Source organism: Echiichthys vipera (genome assembly GCF_963691815.1).
Source record: "Echiichthys vipera genome assembly, chromosome: 15".
Classification (NCBI taxonomy): Eukaryota; Metazoa; Chordata; class Actinopteri; order Perciformes; family Trachinidae; genus Echiichthys; species Echiichthys vipera.
Window position 1 is genome coordinate 2916040 of NC_139840.1, and position 18988 is coordinate 2935027.

Genomic DNA, 18988 nt, shown 5'->3' on the forward strand with positions numbered 1-18988 from the left:
GATGAAAAGATTCAAAAACAGTCGACAAGACGCACAAAAACTCCGAGGTCTACGGAAAGATCTGGAAACAAAGCCACGCATCGCCATGACGTCATCAATGCGTGTGACGTGTTACGGCGTGATGACGTATAGGCAGCAAGAAGCATTCTCCGAGGCCCAGGTAGTGTGAGTACAAACGGGCCTGGAGGGGGGGACAAGGACCCTAAAGCACGGGGCACGGGACGGAGGCACAGTGGGAGTGCGCCCTAAGATTCTGTCCGGGAGCTCAGGAAAGTTGACTCATCGATGCCCTAACCTGCTGTTCTTCATGTTTGGCTAGGCTTTGATTGGTTCAATTGTATTTCAATGCAATACGTCTTTATTTCAGTACAGGACTGTGGCTCACGCTCTGACTGTGTCCTCGCTCTCTTCTCTCTCCTGCAGCAGCAGCATGGAGGAGCGTGACCTGCTGAAAGAGAGGCTGCAGGCCATCACTGTAATGCCTCATCACTCTGCTCAATATCTGCCCAATCATCCTTACGATGAACATCTGACACGGTTAACTAACCCAAACTCTCATGTGTCTTTAACGGAACAGGAGAAGCATCGCATCCAGGGAGACATCAGGCAGAGGAAACTGGAGCTGGACCGAGAAAAACTCAAGCTTCAGCATCTGAAGGTTCACGCAAACTCACTTACACTCAAACATGGTGTCACTAAATAGTCAGCAGTGACGCCTGATGAGCTGTGTGCTAAACAACCGGGGTTATCTTTCATTAGCCTGAATCGCTCTGTACACGAACGTTCATAGAGGTCTTGTTCCCGTGGCAGGTGTTGGAGTCAACGCGAGGGACCCACACAACAACAGGCCTCGAGCGTTTTTGGAAATAGACATAGGTCATTAAAAGTGCTTCTATTTATATACGAGGTCGCGGGTCCAAGCGTGTGAAATGTGTTTCCTCAGGAGGGGGTCTGGAGTCTCCCTTAGAGAGAGGGGGATAAGTTCAGCATCCGTGAGGAACTCGGAGTAGAGCCGCTGCTCCTTTGCGTTGAAAGGAGCCAGTTGAGGTGGTTCAGGATCATCTGGTAAGGATGAACCCTGGGCGCCTCCCTAGGGAGGTGTTCCAGGCACGTCCAGCTGGGAGGAGGCCTCGGGGAAGACCCAGGACCAGGTGGAGAGATTAGATCTCCACACTGGCCTGGGAACGCCTCAGGATCCCCCAGTTAGAGCTGGTTAATGTGGCCCGGGGAAGGGAAGTTTGGGGTCCCCTGCTAAAGCTGCTGCCCCCGAGACCTGATCCAGGATAAGAGGCTGAAGATGAGATGAGATCTTCAGTCTTTTGACTCTTCCACTCCAACGTAACAACATATGCACATAGTGGTGTGTTTGCATGCTTCTGCAACAGCGACCACTGTGACAGGAGCTTGGATGTGAACTGCATCCGACTGGTTGCGGAGACAAGGCGGTAATTCTTGAATTTGATGTCTAAGAAGTTTAGGAAAGCCATGAACTGTCTGACTACATGATCAGAGGAAATGACACCCGCTGACAGCTGTAGGTGTCGTTCTGAACTGAATCCATGTTGAGGCTCGTCTCTTTTCCCATTTCATGAGTAAAGAGACAACGCTCTAATCCTCACTGCCCTCGTGCTTTCCTGCGTCCTCTAACGTTGGAATGGACGTTGAGCAAAACATCCTCTAGAGGGCGTCGTTCAGATTAAAAGGTTTATGACAACAAACATGGCGACGAAGGAGGAGATAACGATGCTGCGTCTGTGGAGAAGGAGGCAAAATGGCGGCAGCGTTGTAGACGACGGTGGTCTGTGAGACACTTAAGACGTCCCAGAGTGTGGACAGATGAGACAAAATGACGACCGACGTCTCTTTCAGTGTTTCAGGATGTCCGTCAGGGCTTTTGATGACTCGCTCGCTCCTGATATTCACGCCACTTTTTGTTTCCCGTGCCCGACACTGCCCCCACGATCTCACGTGGTACTGCAACGTTCGGTCCGCAGAGTACAGACAGAAGGCTCCGTCCGTATCCATGTGCGTATCTAATGTAGAACATAGATGAGTCTTTACTGAACTTTGTTCTGTTCTCTGCAATAATCAGAAAAAAGCTCTGAGAGAACAGTGGCTGCTACAGGACTCAGCTACCCACAATGCAACAGGCTCCCTACAGCAACAGAACCTGCTGTCTGACCAGCAGCAGACCAGAGCACTGCAGCTCTCCATCCACAGGTACAGCACACACACAAACAGACACACGCAGAGACAGACAGACAGACAGACACACACAGACACACACAGACACACACACACACACACACACACACACACTGAACGTGCTCTGTGTCCTCTGACCCATTAGGATAGAGAAGGAGGTGGAGTCTCTGGAGAGAAAGGAGTCTATGATTTCTACCAAAGAGAGTTTCATCCTCAACAGACTGAAGGCTGTGGAGAAGAGTCCAGGGGACATTATCAAGGTACACACACACACACACACACATACACACACACAGCTGTACTCACGTGCTTTCATTACGTCGCATTAACTGACTCGTGTCTCCTGTAGGAGGCCCAGGACAGCTTTGTTCCTGGTGAGTCCTGACATCATGTGAATGTTTTTACGCCAACACCAAAGTTGAATGTGTGTGTTAACAGTTCTGTTGTCTGTCCCACAGAGACACGACAGGCGGCCACAGTGAACCGGGACGTCCCAGAATCCCTCTCTCCTCCAGACAACAGACACTCTGAACCAAACACAGCAAGAAAGAGTGAGTGATCACTTTCACACGTCCCTGTAGAGTCATTCAAAGCACAGATTGCTTCTTCAGTGGCTTGTACGAGTAATTTAGGGCGCACTCACACTGTTCCTCCGTCCCGTGCCCCGGGCTTTAAGGTCCTTGTCCCCCCCTCCAGGCCCGTTTGTACTCACACTACCTGGGCCTCGGAGAATGCTTCTTGCTGCCTATACGTCATCACGCCGTAACACGTCACACGCATTGATGACGTCGTGGTGATGCGTGGCTTTGTTTCCAGATCTTTCCGTAGACCTCTGAGTTTTTGTGCGTCTTGTCGACTGTTTTTGAATCTTTTCATCGACCAAATCTGCAGTAAACACTCCACCTCCGCATCACGCTCGTGCTCGTACACATGCGCACGCTCGTGCTCGTACATGTGCAAACGCGCTCTACAAAAATCCACCTCTCTCAGACGGGCCGTGGACGGCCAGCTGGCCGCAGCTATGTGCGGAGCGGGTGCACTCACACTGGTCAAACGCACTAGGCTTGACACGAACATTTCATTGTTGAACACCATTCCAGTCGAGGGTGCATCTTCAAAAATGGGGATCAGAGCTTTTATAATGGTCATTGCTTCATGGGAAACCCCTTAACTACAGTAATCATGTGTACAAATATGAGATTTCTTACTTCTTAGACTCTTCTTTCTGTGCCCCAGGTCTGTTCGCCATGGAGATCAATGTCACTAAAAACCTGTTGACTGGGAAGAGCACCGTTCTTTCTACTGCAGCAGTTTCTCCTGAAGAGTTGAACCAACACACCGGGCTCAAGGTTTACGACGACGGCAGGAAATGTGTTTATGCCTTGAATTCACGAGAGGTATTCAGTAATGTTAACATTTATTTATGTAGGGGTTTTCAAAACAATCAAAAACATTAAAATAGCACAAAATATCAGCGCGAAAACACTTTTTAATGGCATATTTTGAGAAAACTATAAAATATTCGATATCTTTTGCTGTTAAACTAATTCACAATATTCACATATTTTAACATATACCGTGTGAGCATCCTCAGCTCCACTGTCACGACAGCTAGCATTTGCTAATCCTTCTTTTTCTGGCAGATGCCACCAGCATCATCCTCATTTGACTCAGATGGTGTTTGCTCCACTCTCCTGTCGGCCATTTTTTATCACCCACTGCACCAAATATGAAGACACTCATAATGAAACTACTCTGCACAAAATATTGTTCATACAAACACTGAAAGCTACATTCAAATAACATGTATCAATTGATTTACAGCCCTAAAAGGTCATGCAGATGAAGTATTTTTTAAGAACTACACCTAGCCAGCGATGCATGATGTTCAATTTAGTGGACAGAAGATAAAACAACACAATTATATGACTCCTTAGATGTTACTAGATGGCAGCAAATTGTATTTACCTACCAGGGTCTTCTACTGTAGAAGGTTTGGCAGATATTTCCTGAGCTGCTCAGTGTTTCTGGCAGGTTTCTGTCTTGTCCGTCGGCCATCTTGGTTTTTAGAGATTTGTGTTGCACTTACGACGGCTGCCCAGTGGGGGGCAGCGGTTGGCATGATAAAGCAAACACGTTACTACTTTTACTGTTACCATTTTAGAAAGTAGAGCAGAGACTTATGACGGGAGAAAACTGTTCCTCGGTCGGCCTTTCAGCTCTTTGTCTTTTGCAAATCAACCAACACCAACCAACGTATAAAGCTGTGCATCATCGGCGTAGCAATGCAACGAAATAGGTGACATAAAATGACCTAGAGTAACTGTAAACTGGACTGCCCTAAGTGTTCCCCCTAACTATTTCATTTCCCCAGGATTGTCTGCCCTTTGCCGTTACCCTTTTTACTGTGCTCTCCTCATAATGACCCATATTCCTGTCCACCTTTAGGGCTCACATGACCAGAGCTGTGTGTCTGAGCTGTCAGCCAATGAGGTGGAACATTTGCTGAGAAGCGCCGCAGTGCATCGGCAAGTAAACCACCCAAACTACCTCCAAAATCACAGCAGAAGAGAGAAGCATTGCTTTTACAACCACCGAGATGAGAGAGACGGAGTGGGGGAGGTTGACCAGCGAGGACTTTACGGGAACCACCTCCTCAGACACAACGTCACCGAGAAAGACTTCAGAGACTGGCAGAGACAACCAGGGTTAGAGCATCGCTATGGTCACCAGGAGAGCCATTACAGACAGCAGGAAGAGAGGAATAACCAAAGCAACCTGAGGGAAGGTCAACGCCTCAGAAGCCACAACGGGGTGGGACATCACTATGGCAACCAGAAAGATCTTCATTACGGTTTGTGCCAGCTGAGAAACTGTCGCAGTGTTCAGGAAGTTGGGCCTGCAAGCCACCGCACCAGCAGCATCATCAGAAGCCAAAGTGTGCTCAATGGAGGCCGAGCCAATGGCTGCCCTCCTCCAAGATCACATGACCAGGAAGCAGTGTCTGCCTACCAACCGCAGCTCTGCTACACTCCAGCCAATGATATTCCTCTCAGTGATTACATCAGCGTGGATGAAGAAGACCTCTATTGCTACAGCCCGCCCTCCCATCACAGTCATGATGCAACAACACCCACTGCTCTGTACAGTGGCCCCGCCCCCTCTGCCAGAGTGCCCTCCCCCCTCTACAGAGACGATACCCCTTACACCATCCTCGGCGCCATGGAGGCCACCGAGCCAATCACAGCCATCTTCATGGGCTTCCAGATGGCGGAGTACGACAGTGGGCAGGCTCAGGAGTTTGAGGGCTCCCTGAAAGCAGAGCTGGTCATCATCGAAGACAACGAAGACGGCGACGGCAACAGCCCCAAGGAGAAGCAGCGCTACGTCCAGCAAGAGGGCAACAGTTATCCTCCAGGAAGTTCAGCCAACGGAAACGTGGGACGTGTGGAGGGAGTTGGAGACAGGCAGACGGAAAGACAGTTGGGAGCAGGTATCAGAAAGATCCAGAAAAAACACAAACCCTGCTGTGCTGTGTGCTAACAGGACTGACTAAAGCATGCCTGAGTGTTTACTCACTAACCAGCCGTATCACTCTGACCTCATGACTAACTGAAGACAAGCGTCTTTCATGCACTGGGGCTTGAAATGAACCAAGAGGCCACGCCCCTAATTAACTTTAACCTCCAATAAAATAAAAACTAGCCCCCCCCTCAGTGTTGTCATGGAGATATGACCTAAACATACAGACTAAACATTTTTGTCCCAGGCCTTACACAGGTTTAATGATGCTGTGTAAACGGCCTGTTTAACATGGGGCTCAATGAGAAACTGCTCTGTTATGAAACCTGCCCCTAGTGGACACTCAGAGAACTGACGTTTTTGGTACTTCCTGATTGGATCAAACAGGAAGTGGCTGTGGTTCGGCTGAAGCCCACCTCTCAGGACGGGGCCAGGAAGCTGGTAGAGTTGCACTCCCACTGGTCAAACAAACTCAACTGTAGCTGCGACTTTAATCACCTTAAAAACAGGCCCACCTAAAACATGTGGATCGGTTTAAGTGTAACTACATTTAGGATGTTTGCACTGTTATACCTTGCTGTCAGACGGCCCTTTGCTTTGGCACTACTTTTTATCCATGTATATCTACGCATAAGTGCAACAGATCTGCTGTTTGGGTCACATTATGATATAAACTGTAGGTACTTTAGGTTAATTGGATCAAAAGTGTGACTATCAAATGAAATATTTGAAAAAGAAAATGAATAACTGCCCACCAACGACTGCCACTCTAACGACGGTCGTTGGCACTTGGAGCACAAAGGGTTCCAGTGACATCATCGGCCTTGTGAGAGGTTAAATACCTGGATCTCACACCAGTTAGTTGGACCAGTCCCAGCCTGGTCCTGGTCCTGGTCCTGGTCCAGTCCCAGCCTGGTCCTGGTCCTGGTCCTGGTCAGATGCGTACATGAACTGATGAAGCCTCTTGGATCAGAGGTGAAACGTCTTCCTAGACAAATAACCAAGTCCAGTTGCTTTTGACTGAAATTGCTTTGAGGAGAACGACGACCTGGACACATGAGAACATTCACAGGCTTAAAGAGACACAGTTCATCAGGAGTTGGTGGAGACCAAACCCGTTAAAAGAGGATTTTTGGACAGACATTCTTCAGGTGGATGCAGACATGACCCTTAGTGAATGCTCGTTCGGCTCCATGTGCGCTTAAATGTTGCCTGTTCAAATATACACAGCTTGTCATGGAGTGGTTCTGCCACTAGGTGGACGAAATATCCACGACTGCAGCTTAAAAGCAACCCCCTACCCAAACATTCCCCATGTGGCGTCAAACCTTCTCCTCCTGCAGACCTGCCCTGCAAAGGGATTCTGGTTCCTGGAAGTGAACATGTCCTGTGGTCAGCTGGGATCAGTGAGTTAGTGTGAAGGTCAGGGGTGAACGTAAAGACATGCTCAACCACCTGCAGCATAATACACCTCTCTAAACCAATACATAATACATAAGATGCTTTTAATGAACGCATGCATGCGTACAGTGCAGTGGGAGTATTGAAGAGCTATTGTTGTGATGCGTGATGATGAGAAGGATGTGTGTAAATGAATCAGACACCTGTTAAAGGTGATGTGGCGCCCTCTGCTGCTGCAAACAAGCTGGTGACAATGTTCCTGTAATGCTGATAATAACTGTGAGCAGAGCTTCACTTAATGTATCTCAGCCAAAACTAAGATTTCAGACCCAGAACAATGAAAACATTTGTAAAACATAAGCCTTGATAGAAAGCATGTGATCCGTAGTGTCTGTAGTTTGGACCTTAACTGCTGATGTCACGGTTTAATAACTGTGTGTTTGTCACCAACATGATGAGCTGACGCTAATAAACCTTTGCTACCGATTAATGTTAACAGCTCCTGTGTGGTCTAACCTTCATCACACCAGTGTGTGTGTGTGTGTGTGTGTGTGACATTAATCCTGTTTGATGTGAATCAGCTCACATGTCCTCCGCAGTCATGTTGGATTTCACTCTGTCTTAGTTCATATTGACACTAATGACATCTCATTATGCCACTGTGTGTGTGTGTGTGTGTGTGTGTACTTGTCTCAAAGACGCTGACAGGCAGACAACATTGATTTGTCATGTAATGCAGTTGTAGCACTGTGTGTGGTTGCAGGACAGACTCGGTCCACAGGTGACATTAAAGGGACAGTGTGTCATTTGTGAAGTGTGTGTGGGTGTATGTGTTACCGACAGTTTGAGGAAGATAGGGGGACTGTGGAGGGCAGCAGCCCGACCTACTTGAGGTGTGATTGTCCCCAGGCCCAGGCCTGCACTCACAATGCTTCAAACCGGCACAATTGACTCTTGCTGATTCACCGTCACGTCGTAATACGGCGCATTAATTGATTGACGTCATCGCAGTGCGTCACTTTGTTTATGAAAAGGGGTTCCGTAGAGTTTTTGTGCGTTTTGTCCAACTGCTTTTCGAATATTTTCTCCAAACCAAATCCGGGCCATTTTGTAAAATGTCCGTCACGGGAAACAGCCGCATATAAAATAGACGCCAGGACCGCGTTCCATGCCCGTGGTCGTACATGTGCAATCGTGCCATGCTGAAGCCATAGACTGTTTAAATAATGGACGTAGCGTCTCCATCGAGGTCCGTTCTCTCATCTGGATCTAATCGTCCTCGCCTCTGGGAGTCGCCATCTTGTCAGACTTTGACTCAGCTGAAAAAAAGTGTGGATCCGATGCAGTTCATTTCTATAAAACCTGCTTTTTTCATATCGACACATATTCTCCTGCTTAACGCGCACCTGTGAACTGAAGAAAAGAAAAGAACTACTCAGTGACGGGGCTACGAAGGCATAGATGCACACATTACATTAAGGGTATTTGGTATTTCTACTCTAGCATCCTGATTTATGTGGCTGTGCTGGCATAGCGATGAAATCCACTCCAACATTAGCTGATCATTTAGATCATCTTCTATTTTCTGCAATGGTTGTGGAGCAAAAACCACTGAAAAGACTCATAAGAGGCTTCATTTTATTAAAGCAACAGCAGTACAATGTTTGTTTTTGTTGTGTTTCTAAGTAGTGCTGAATATTTGGGTTCAACCCTGTATTTGTTCATCTTGCTTGTATTTAGGATGCTGGCGTTCCCCTTTTTCAGTTTCACTTGGATTAACTACCATCTGTCACGACGCAGTCGAGCAAAAGGGCCCTGCATTTCGTCTTGCAGGCTACCTACAGCCTGTCATACTCTCCGATGGGCAAGTGCTCTTTTTCTAGGACGCCACAGTCATGAGCCGCCCTACTCTGGCTCTGATTGGCTAGCACTCATTGCCTTGGTGGGTTGGTTAGGTTTAGGCATGAGGAGAGAGACTGCTTTGGTTGATATCAGGCTAAGCCAATCAGAGACAGAGAAAGGCAGGTCATGCCTTCACCGTCCTCTGGTGGAGCCTGCTGGGGTCACACACACACACACACCTGAGAGGCGGACTCTACTCAGGGCTGACTATAGCTTTTCGTTCCAATCCAAACTTTTGGTAATTGTATTAAGTATTTTTAATATTGGTGATTAGCACTGTCTCCTCACAGCGAGAGGGTTCCTGGTTTGAATCCCGGCTGGGGTCCTTCTGTGTGGAGTTTGCATGTTGTCCCCGTGTCTGCGTGGGTTTTCTCCGGGTTCTCCGGTTTCCTCCCACAGTCCAAAGACGTGCAGGTGTTCGGTTCATTGATGACTCTAAATCACCCGTAGGTGTGAATGTGAATGTTTGTCTTTCTCTGTCTGTCTCTATGTGTCCTGTGACACACTGGAGTCCTATCCAGGGTGGACCCCAGCTGGGATCGGCTCCAGCCCCCCATGACCCCGACAGGGACAAGCGGTTGAAGATGGATGGATGGATTATTAATATTAACATTTAATAAGCTTCAGTTCATACCAGATGGAGAAAGTTTGTAACTGTATTTAACTGAGGAGCAGTCACTAAAGAACACCGAGCTCACATAAAGACAGTGTGCTCCTTACATGTTCTGTTATAACATGAAAGCACAGGTGATTTTAAGAGCGCACTCACACTGTCCTTCCGCACCGGGCCAAAACAGTTTTTTCCGGTCAAGCCTAGTGCGTTTGACCAGTGTGAGTGCAACCACTCCGCGCATAACTGCGGCCAGCTGGCCGTCCACGGCCCGTCTGAGAGAGGTGGGCTTTAGCAGAGCGCGTTTGCACATGTACGAGCACGAGCACGAGGCCTACGGCGGTTCTGAGGTCATTTCCTGTGCGCCTGTTGGGACGTAGAAAAAAGAAGGAGGGACCATGCGTGGACATTTCAAACAATGGCGGTGAAAGGTTCACGTTGGTGTGATGCGGAGGTGGAGTGTTTACTGCAGATTTGGTCGATGAAAAGATTCAAAAACAGTCGACAAGACGCACAAAAACTCCGAGGTCTACGGAAAGATCTGGAAACAAAGCCACGCATCGCCATGACGTCATCAATGCGTGTGACGTGTTACGGCGTGATGACGTATAGGCAGCAAGAAGCATTCTCCAAGGCCCAGGTAGTGTGAGTACAAACGGGCCTGGAGGGGGGGACAAGGACCCTAAAGCACGGGGCGCGGTGCGGAAGGACAGTGTGAGTGCGCCCTAAGTCTACTCAGTGTTGGATTACCATGCTAACTTCCATCAGAGAGTGTTCTGTGCTGCATTGAATCATTGGATGAGGTCGGATCCTCTGACTTCAGGCCTAAACTGTATCTACTCTCTTCACAGAGATGATGGAGGACGACCGTGTTGAGCCACACTCAAATCTGTCTTCTGTCACCAGTGGGAAACCTGTTCCTGCTCAGGAAGTTGTCCCTGCAAACTGAAATCTGGATAGGCATGTTAGTGTCTGATGGTTGCAGACAGATACACACACACATAGTAGGTTTCAGGACACACACTTTATTGAAGATGTCACCACCAGACCTTTAATTTGGCAATAATAAATGACTGGAACTCAAGGCAAATAAACTAAGAACTAAACAGAAGCAGAATAAATGACAGTAGGCTAGTGAGGAAAAGCTGTAATAGCTGTACAGAATATGGTGGCGTGAGCCTCTGTACTCACCCAGACGAGAGGAAGTCAGCAACGCTCAAGAACTTTAAAAGTGCTTTCTCCTAAAAACTAAAAGTAACGTTGTGGAGTAACTGAGTGTGTAAAACAGAGGAGTCGAAGCAGGTGGGGAGCCCGAACACTGAGTGTACAGCTGTGTTTAATGTGTGCGGCTATCGTACGGTATAACTTCACGACGTGCTCCACTTTCACTCCGCCCTGCGCTTATTATTCTGCAGGAACGCACCTCAGCATTCATCATCACAGCTCCAAGATCTGTGTTCACATGTTTCCAAGTCCACCTTCAACAACACTGAGCATGAAACAGTTACTGTTCGCTGTCGTCTCTCCTCCTCTCCGCGCTGAAGGGACCTCTTCCTTCTGTGACATCCAACTGAAGCTTCACGAAGCTTCGTTTGGACGTCACCAACTGCAGCAGAAGTTTGGGTGAAGACAAGACGTCCTCAGCTAAACTCTGTGCAGCTACCGTAAAGCTACCGCCAGGCTTCTGCAATTCAAGCCGATACCTTACACAGTCCTTACCCCAAGTGAAGGAGTTCAAGGACCTCGGGATCTTGTTCACGAGTGAGGGGACGATGGAGCGTGAGTTTGACCGGAGAATCGGAGCAGCGGGGGCGGAGCTGCAGTCGCTCTACCGCACTGCAGAGGACCTGAGGAAGGCAAAGCTCTGGATCTACCCTCAGTCCTGGTTCCTACCCTCACCTGTGGTCCTGAAAGCTGGGTCAGGACCCAAAGAGCGAGGTCGCGGGTACAAGCGGCCGAAATGTGTTTCCTCAGGAGGGGGTCTGGAGTCTCCCTTAGAGAGAGGGGGAGAAGTTCAGCATCCGTGAGGAACTCGGAGTAGAGCCGCTGCTCCTTAGCATTGAAAGGAGCCAGTTGAGGTGGTTCAGGATCATCTGGTAAGGATGAACCCTGGGCGCCTCCCTAGGGAGGTGTTCCAGGCACGTCCAGCTGGGAGGAGGCCTCGGGGAAGACCCAGGACCAGGTGGAGAGATTAGATCTCCACACTGGCCTGGGAACGCCTCAGGATCCCCCAGTTAGAGCTGGTTAATGTGGCCCGGGAAAGGGAAGTTTGGGGTCCCCTGCTAAAGCTGCTGCCCCCGCGACCCGACCCCGGATAAGAGGCTGAAGATGAGATGAGACCTTAAACAGTTAGAATCTAGAATGACATTCGCACACTGTACACACCGGCCCTCATTTATCAAACGAACGTACGGCAGAAAAAACGTGCGTACGACCATTTCCTGGCAAACGTCGGCATTTATCAATTTGGACGTGAGCGGGAGCTACGATCAAATCTCACGTCAGGTGTGAGATCGTGTAGGAAATAAAGAGAAAGGGCTCGGCAGAGTGCGCTTCAGAGCGGCAGGAGGTTGTAACTGAACGCATCTCTGTCCGTTCTCCTTGTGAGTAAAACATCGAACTCCTGTTTTGTTGTGTTTTGGATGTTTTCGGTTGTTTGAACCTGACACAAACAAATCCAAGCTTATAGCACTATCAAAATACCGTGATGCTAACCTGACTAGCGTATCACACACTTGGTAACACTTTATCCTGGCAGTTCACATCTCAGTTGAGTTTATTGGGGAAGTAGAAGCCGAGCGGATGTCAGGAGCATGGATCACTGTAAAACACACACATGCACACACACCGCATACCTATAAAACATGGCCGACTTCCACTTCAAACCGTCACTCTGACACAATATATTATAAACCTTTTACAAATAAAAGCTCTAAGGATTCAGAAGCATCGCTCAATTCATAAATATATGCAGCAAAAATACAGTACAAGAAATCTCTTTTTAGGAATCAGGACGGGACATAAAAATATGTAAATCTCTTCGCTGGACTCCGATTACAATAAACGACTCTTTCAGAAGTGCTCAAGTTAAACAGCGGAGCCACAGACGGCCAGAGTTGGACCAGGTTGTGCGATCTAAACACAAAAATACGTCTAGACCGGACGGGATCATCTCTATGTTGCGTGGTTTCGACAGGTGGGTGTTTGAAACGCAGCTGAAAAGGTAAAAATCGGCTTAGTCGAAAAGGTCAAAAGTCAAATTTGAGACTGTGGTGAGGAGTAGACCGTCCGAGGGCTGTGAGCTGCGGAGGGCTTCATCACACCGACCCAGAGAGATGAACTGTACAATGAACATCTGACCTACAGTAAAACATGGGGTGTCAAAGTGATCCAGTAAAGGTCCTTGTGGCTGAACACACCTGACTCGACTCATGCAATCACCTGAACTGTCTTCACACAGTTGATTTGTTGGACCAGGTGTGTTTTTGATTGGTTGGAATGAAAACCTGCAGCCACACGGCCCTTTACTGGATCACTTTGACACCCAAAGGTCTCCTTAAAGGGACAGTTCACCCAAAATCAAACTCTTTTTCCTCTTACCTGTAGTGCTATCGCTCACTCTAGATCAGGGCTGCCCGACCCTGCTCCTGCAGAGCCACTGTCCTGCATGTTTTAGGTTTCTCCCTGCTCCAACACACCTGAGTCTAAAGGTTTTAAAACCTGTCACGAGCTTCAGCTGCTGGATAACAAGCAGAGCATTAGACTCATTAAACATGCAGGACAGTGGCTCTGCAGGAGCAGGGTTGGGCAGCCCTGATCTAGTGCATAGGTGTCAAAGTGATCCAGTAAAGGGCCGTGTGGCTGCAGGTTTTCATTCCAACCAATCAAAAACACACCTGGTCCAACAAATCAACCGTGTGAAGACAGTTCAGGTGATGGAGTAAGTCGAGTCAGGTGTGTTCTTGCTTGGTTGGAATGAAAACCTGCAGCCACAGCGACTCTTTACTGGATCACTTTGACCCCCCTGGACTGTAGAGGATACATACTGTATGTGAGGACCAGTGAGATTCGAGTTTCCCCTAGAGCAGGGCTGCCCAACCCTGCTCCTGGAGAGCCACTGTCCTGCATGTTTCAGGTTTCTCTCTGCTCTAACACACCTGAATCTAATGCTCTGCTCGTTATCAAGCAGCTGAAGCTCGTGACAGGTTTGAACATCTTTAGACTCAGGTGTGTTGGAGCAGGGAGAAACCTAAAATATGCAGGACAGTGGTTCTGCAGGAGCACGGTCGGGCAGCCCTGATCTGGATCCTTTTGGCTGTAGAGATGCGTGTCTTCCTTACCATAAAATGGCACTAGATGACACTCTTGTGGTGCTCGAATCACCAAAAATACATTTGAAAAACTCAACAGCAATGCCTGGCTAAATAAACGAGCATAGCTTGAAACTTTGACACTACAACATCCTCAACTACCGTGTCTGAGTTGCACCCGACCTCGTCCGAAGAAGACGCAACGGCTCTCCTGTGCCTCTGTCACCTGAATGGCATCAGTTAGCAGCTAGCACTGTTTAGCCAACATGGCCGACGTGGAAAACCTGGAACATCCAAACTCTTTTGATCTATGGCTCATTATAACACATCATTTAGGCCAGCGGTGTCAAACTCCAGCTCACAGTGGGCCACATTTAAAAACTGGGACAAAGCAAACGTGCATGTTTTCCTTCTCTCCAGATGTGTAACGTTGAGCCTTTCCAGTGCAGCTCCTTGTTGTTGTCGTGGTGTTTCTCATGTTTGATTCTTTGGTTACAGCCACGGTGACAAACAGCTCTTTACCTTCACACACAGATCATCTGCTGAAAGATCCTGTCCTCCATCTTTCTTTGGGGCGTTTTTGTGGTGTTTTGCGTCTGTTTTGAGTCGTTTATTCACTTTTTGTGGTGTTTTGCGTCTGTTTTTAGTCGTTTTGTCACGTTTTTATGGTGTTTTGCGTCTGTTTTTAGTAATTTTTTACACTTTTGTGGTGTTTTGTGTCTGTTTTTGGTTGTTTCATCACGTTTTTGTGGTGTTTTGCGTCTGATTTTAGTCGTTTTGTCACGTTTTTGTGGTGTTGTCATCTGTTTTTAGTCGTTTTGTCACGTTTTTGTGGTGTTTTGCGTCTGTTTTTAGTCGTTTTGTCACGTTTTTGTGGTGTTTTCATCTGTTTTTAGTCGTTTTTGTGGAGTTTTGCGTCGGTTTTAGTCGTTTTGAGTCGTTTTGTCATCTTTTTTCATCAGCCACGGTGGCTCTGCAGACGAGACCAACAGCTCTTTACCTTCACACACAGATCATCTGCTGAAAGCTCCTGTCCTCCATCTTTCTTTGGGTCGTTTTTGTGGAGGGGTGGATTCAGTGTGTCTGCAGAGACTGGTAGCATGGATGCTCATGTGTGTGAACACAAAAGTAGACGTGGATGTGATTTAAACTCGCAGGCCAGCTCTCAGAGAACCTGGATATGATCTTAGGGGCCAAATATAATTACACCGCGGGCCTGATTTGGCCCACAGGCCTGAGTTTGACACCCCTGGGTTAGGCAGTGATTTTCAAAGTCTCGGTCTGCACCTTTAAAACACATTTGAAAAGAACACAACATGCTAAATCCTTTTTTTTGCACGTATCTCCGCAAATCTCTGCGTAGCTACGATATTTCAAAATAAAAGCCGTGTGCTGTTAGTGCCCAGAAAAAGGTTGAAAATCACCGCATTCGTCATAAAAGCATCGACAGTTGTACAAGTACCATACCTCATAAACATCTAGAAATCATTCAGAAGTGCTGTAAATATTAAATATTAAGGAGAATACTGCAGTTTCTGACACGTGCTCCCCAAGTGTCACATGTCAAACACAGTGGTTATATCATGATTGCAAATTTAAACTTGGTTGTTATTGTCATTGGAAAGTGCCTATGAGTCCACACACGGTATCATATATGAGAACAATGGCGTCATACCATTTGAGACATCATGCAACAGACCAGTCAGACTATGGAAGCAGGACTTTTCCACACATTAAAGCTTTACGCAAACCCAAACCAGGTGAATTACCTTCTTCTTTGAAACCAAGGGCACTAAAAAAAAAACGTCCTGTTGTCATGACACCCCCAGAAAATCCACCCGTGACCCGCTGGTTCGACTCCATAGTCCTGACACACTGCAGACGTCGGCTGCTGACAGACAACACTGTGGGTTCTCTGGACACGCGGAGGAGGAAGGAGCAGAGGCGGAAGATTTCTTCTAAATGGCCGACGGTTGAGCGTCGTCGTGATTCATTCCTTCTTCTGATTGGCTATGAGGGAGGCCTCCCATCGCTGCGCCATGGCGTTCTGTCGTCTTGGCACCGAAGAGAGGGAAGGGGGGAACTGGAGGGAGGGGGAGATTCAGCTGAAGCACTGGAGCCAAGATGGATGAACGGATGGATGGATGAATGGATGGATGGATGGATAATCAGATGGATTGATGGATGGATGAACAGATGGATAATCAGATAGATGGACGGATGAACGGATGGATGAACGGATGGATGAACGGATGGATAACCAGATGGATGGATGGATGGATGAACGGATGGATGAATGGATGGATGAACGGATGGATAATCGGATGGATGGATGGATAAACAGATGGATGGATGAACGGATAGATAATAAGATGGATGGATGGATGGAAGGATGAACAGATGGATATCAGATAGATGATGGATGAACAGATGGATGGATGGATGAACGGATGGATAATAAGATGGATGGATGAACGGATGGATAAAAAGATGGATGGATGGATAATCAGATGGATGGAAGGATGAACAGATGGATAATCAGATAGATGATGGATGAACGGATGGATGAACGGATGGATGGATGGATAATCAGATGATGGATGGTTGGATGGATGAACGGATAGATGATGGATGAACGGATGGATAATAAGATGGATGGAAGGATGAACGGATGGATAATAAGATGGATGGATGGATGAACGGATGGATAATAAGATGGATGGATGGATGGATGGATAGTCAGATGGATGGATGGAAAGTCAGATGGATGGATGAACAGATGGATGATAAGATGGATGGATGAACAGATGGATGAACGGATGGATGGGGTAAAAGCGCAGTAAACAGAGGATGGGGTTGATGGAGCAGTGATTAGAAAGATGAAAAATGAGCCGAACATGAATAAATTGGCTAAATTGTGAACTAATGGATTAAAAACGTAATCAGTCCGACTGATTAACAAACCAGAGAGTTCACAATGAACAAATGCAACAAATGAATGAATGAGTGAAGGAAGAAACAATTACCCAACATGGAAATTACAAACAAACAAAAGTAAGTTATGGTTTTCATGTTCTGATCAAAGACTGTAGAAGAGGAGGAGACTCCACTTAAAGCTGCATTCTCTCTAATGTCCAGCAGGAGGAGACTCCACTTAAAGCTGCATTCTCTCTAATGTCCAGCAGGAGGAGATTCCACTTAAAGCTGCATTCTCTCTAATGTCCAGCAGGAGGAGACTCCACTTAAAGCTGCATTCTCTCTAATGTCCAGCAGGGGGAGACTCCACTTAAAGCTGCATTCTCTCTAATGTCCAGCAGGAGGAAACTCCACTTAAAGCTGCATTCTCTCTAATGTCCAGCAGGAGGAGACTCCACTTAAAGCTGCATTCTCTCTAATGTCCAGCAGGAGGAGACTCCACTTAAAGCTGCATTCTCTCTAATGTCCAGCAGGAGGAGACTCCACTTAAAGCTGCATTCTCTCTAATGTCCAGCAGGGGGAGACTCCACTTAAAGCTGCATTCTCTCTAATGTCCAGCAGGAGGAGACTCCACTTAAAGCTGCATTCTCTCTAATGTCCAGCAGGGGGAGACTCCACTTAAAGCTGCATTCTCTCTAATGTCCAGCAGGAGGAGACTCCACTTAAAGCTGCATTCTCTCTAATGTCCAGCAGGAGGAGACTCCACTTAAAGCTGCATTCTCTCTCATGTCCAGCAGGGGGAGACTCCACTTAAAGCTGCATTCTCTCTAATGTCCAGCAGGAGGAGACTCCACTTAAAGCTGCATTCTCTCTAATGTCCAGCAGGAGGAGACTCCACTTAAAGCTGCATTCTCTCTCATGTCCAGCAGGAGGAGACTCCACTTAAAGCTGCATTCTCTCTAATGTCCAGCAGGAGGAGACTCCACTTAAAGCTGCATTCTCTCTAATGTCCAGCAGGAGGAGACTCCACTTAAAGCTGCATTCTCTCTAATGTCCAGCAGGAGGAGACTCCACTTAAAGCTGCATTCTCTCTAATGTCCAGCAGGGGGAGACTCCACTTAAAGCTGCATTCTCTCTAATGTCTGGCAGGAGGAGACTCCACTTAAAGCTGCATTCTCTCTAACTGTCCACACTGTGTGGGTGTGTGTGTGTGTGTGTGTGTGTGTGTGTGTGTGTGTGTGTGTGTGTGTGTGTGTGTGTGTGTGTGTGTGTGTCAGCCAACCTTGTGGTCACAAGACATACTGGATCGTTCCATTTTGCGGGTCCTGGAGGGGGACGAAGGGGAGGAGACACATCTGTCTGGAACCTCTAACACTGGAATAGAAACAAGCATCGTCTGCAAACGTTTCAATGACTACAACAGTTCCTGATGGTTGCGTAAGTGGCCGTGACTCTACCTACCGCTGTAACTGATGTTATCGTTCAGGCCAGGAGACACCAGCACGGTATCGTACCTCTCTCTCCCTCTCTTCCACTCCTCCTCCCTCCTCCTCCTCCACATCCCCTCCCTCTGCCTCCTCCACTCCTCCTCCCTCTGCCTCACCATGCGGATCTCTTGCTCCACCAGCGACTGGCTGCTGAGGGAGCGCAGCTTAAAGAACGGGTTGGACGAGAAAGTGCTCTCCTGCGGCTCCGCGGACACGGGGGCGGAGCTTAGGCAGAATTCGGAAGCGCTGCGAATGATGAGATTGGAGGTTTCCACGACGATGACGTTGGCGGAGGGCACCGCGTCCTGGCTCGTGGGCCAATCGGAGAGGCCCCCGATTGTGGAGGAGAGTAAGCGGTTCCTGGAGGCGGAGCCGGAGGAGTCGGGCTCCAAGATGATGACGTTATTGGCCGTCATTTCGTGGAAGACGGATCGGGGAAGGGGAGAGGAGCAGGAAGGGGATGGGGAGATGGATAAGGTAGGGGTGCGGCAGGCTGGAGGTCTGGGTGGAGATCGTCCTGTCTGCAGGGAGGAGGGTCTGAACACAGAACAATAAGAACACAATAGAGAAGTTATTCATGTGAAATAACCACACGGTAAAGCTTTTTTCATACATCAAAAGAGTACCGTATTTTT

At 47.9% G+C, this 18988-nt stretch overlaps 1 protein-coding gene across 1 annotated transcript; it reads left to right on the forward strand.

Moving 5' to 3' along the window:
- Positions 1-430: 430 nt before the first annotated feature.
- On the forward strand, positions 431-10598 carry LOC310957731 (palmdelphin-like; the record flags this gene model as incomplete). The annotated part of the gene is made up of 9 exons (XM_083928428.1): positions 431-475; positions 578-658; positions 2093-2220; positions 2351-2465; positions 2555-2579; positions 2664-2756; positions 3442-3602; positions 4654-5698; positions 10492-10598. 9 exons carry the CDS (start codon positions 431-433, stop codon positions 10587-10589), a joined length of 1791 nt encoding a protein of 596 aa, XP_083784554.1. The 3' UTR covers positions 10590-10598.
- Positions 10599-18988: the final 8390 nt, after the last annotated feature.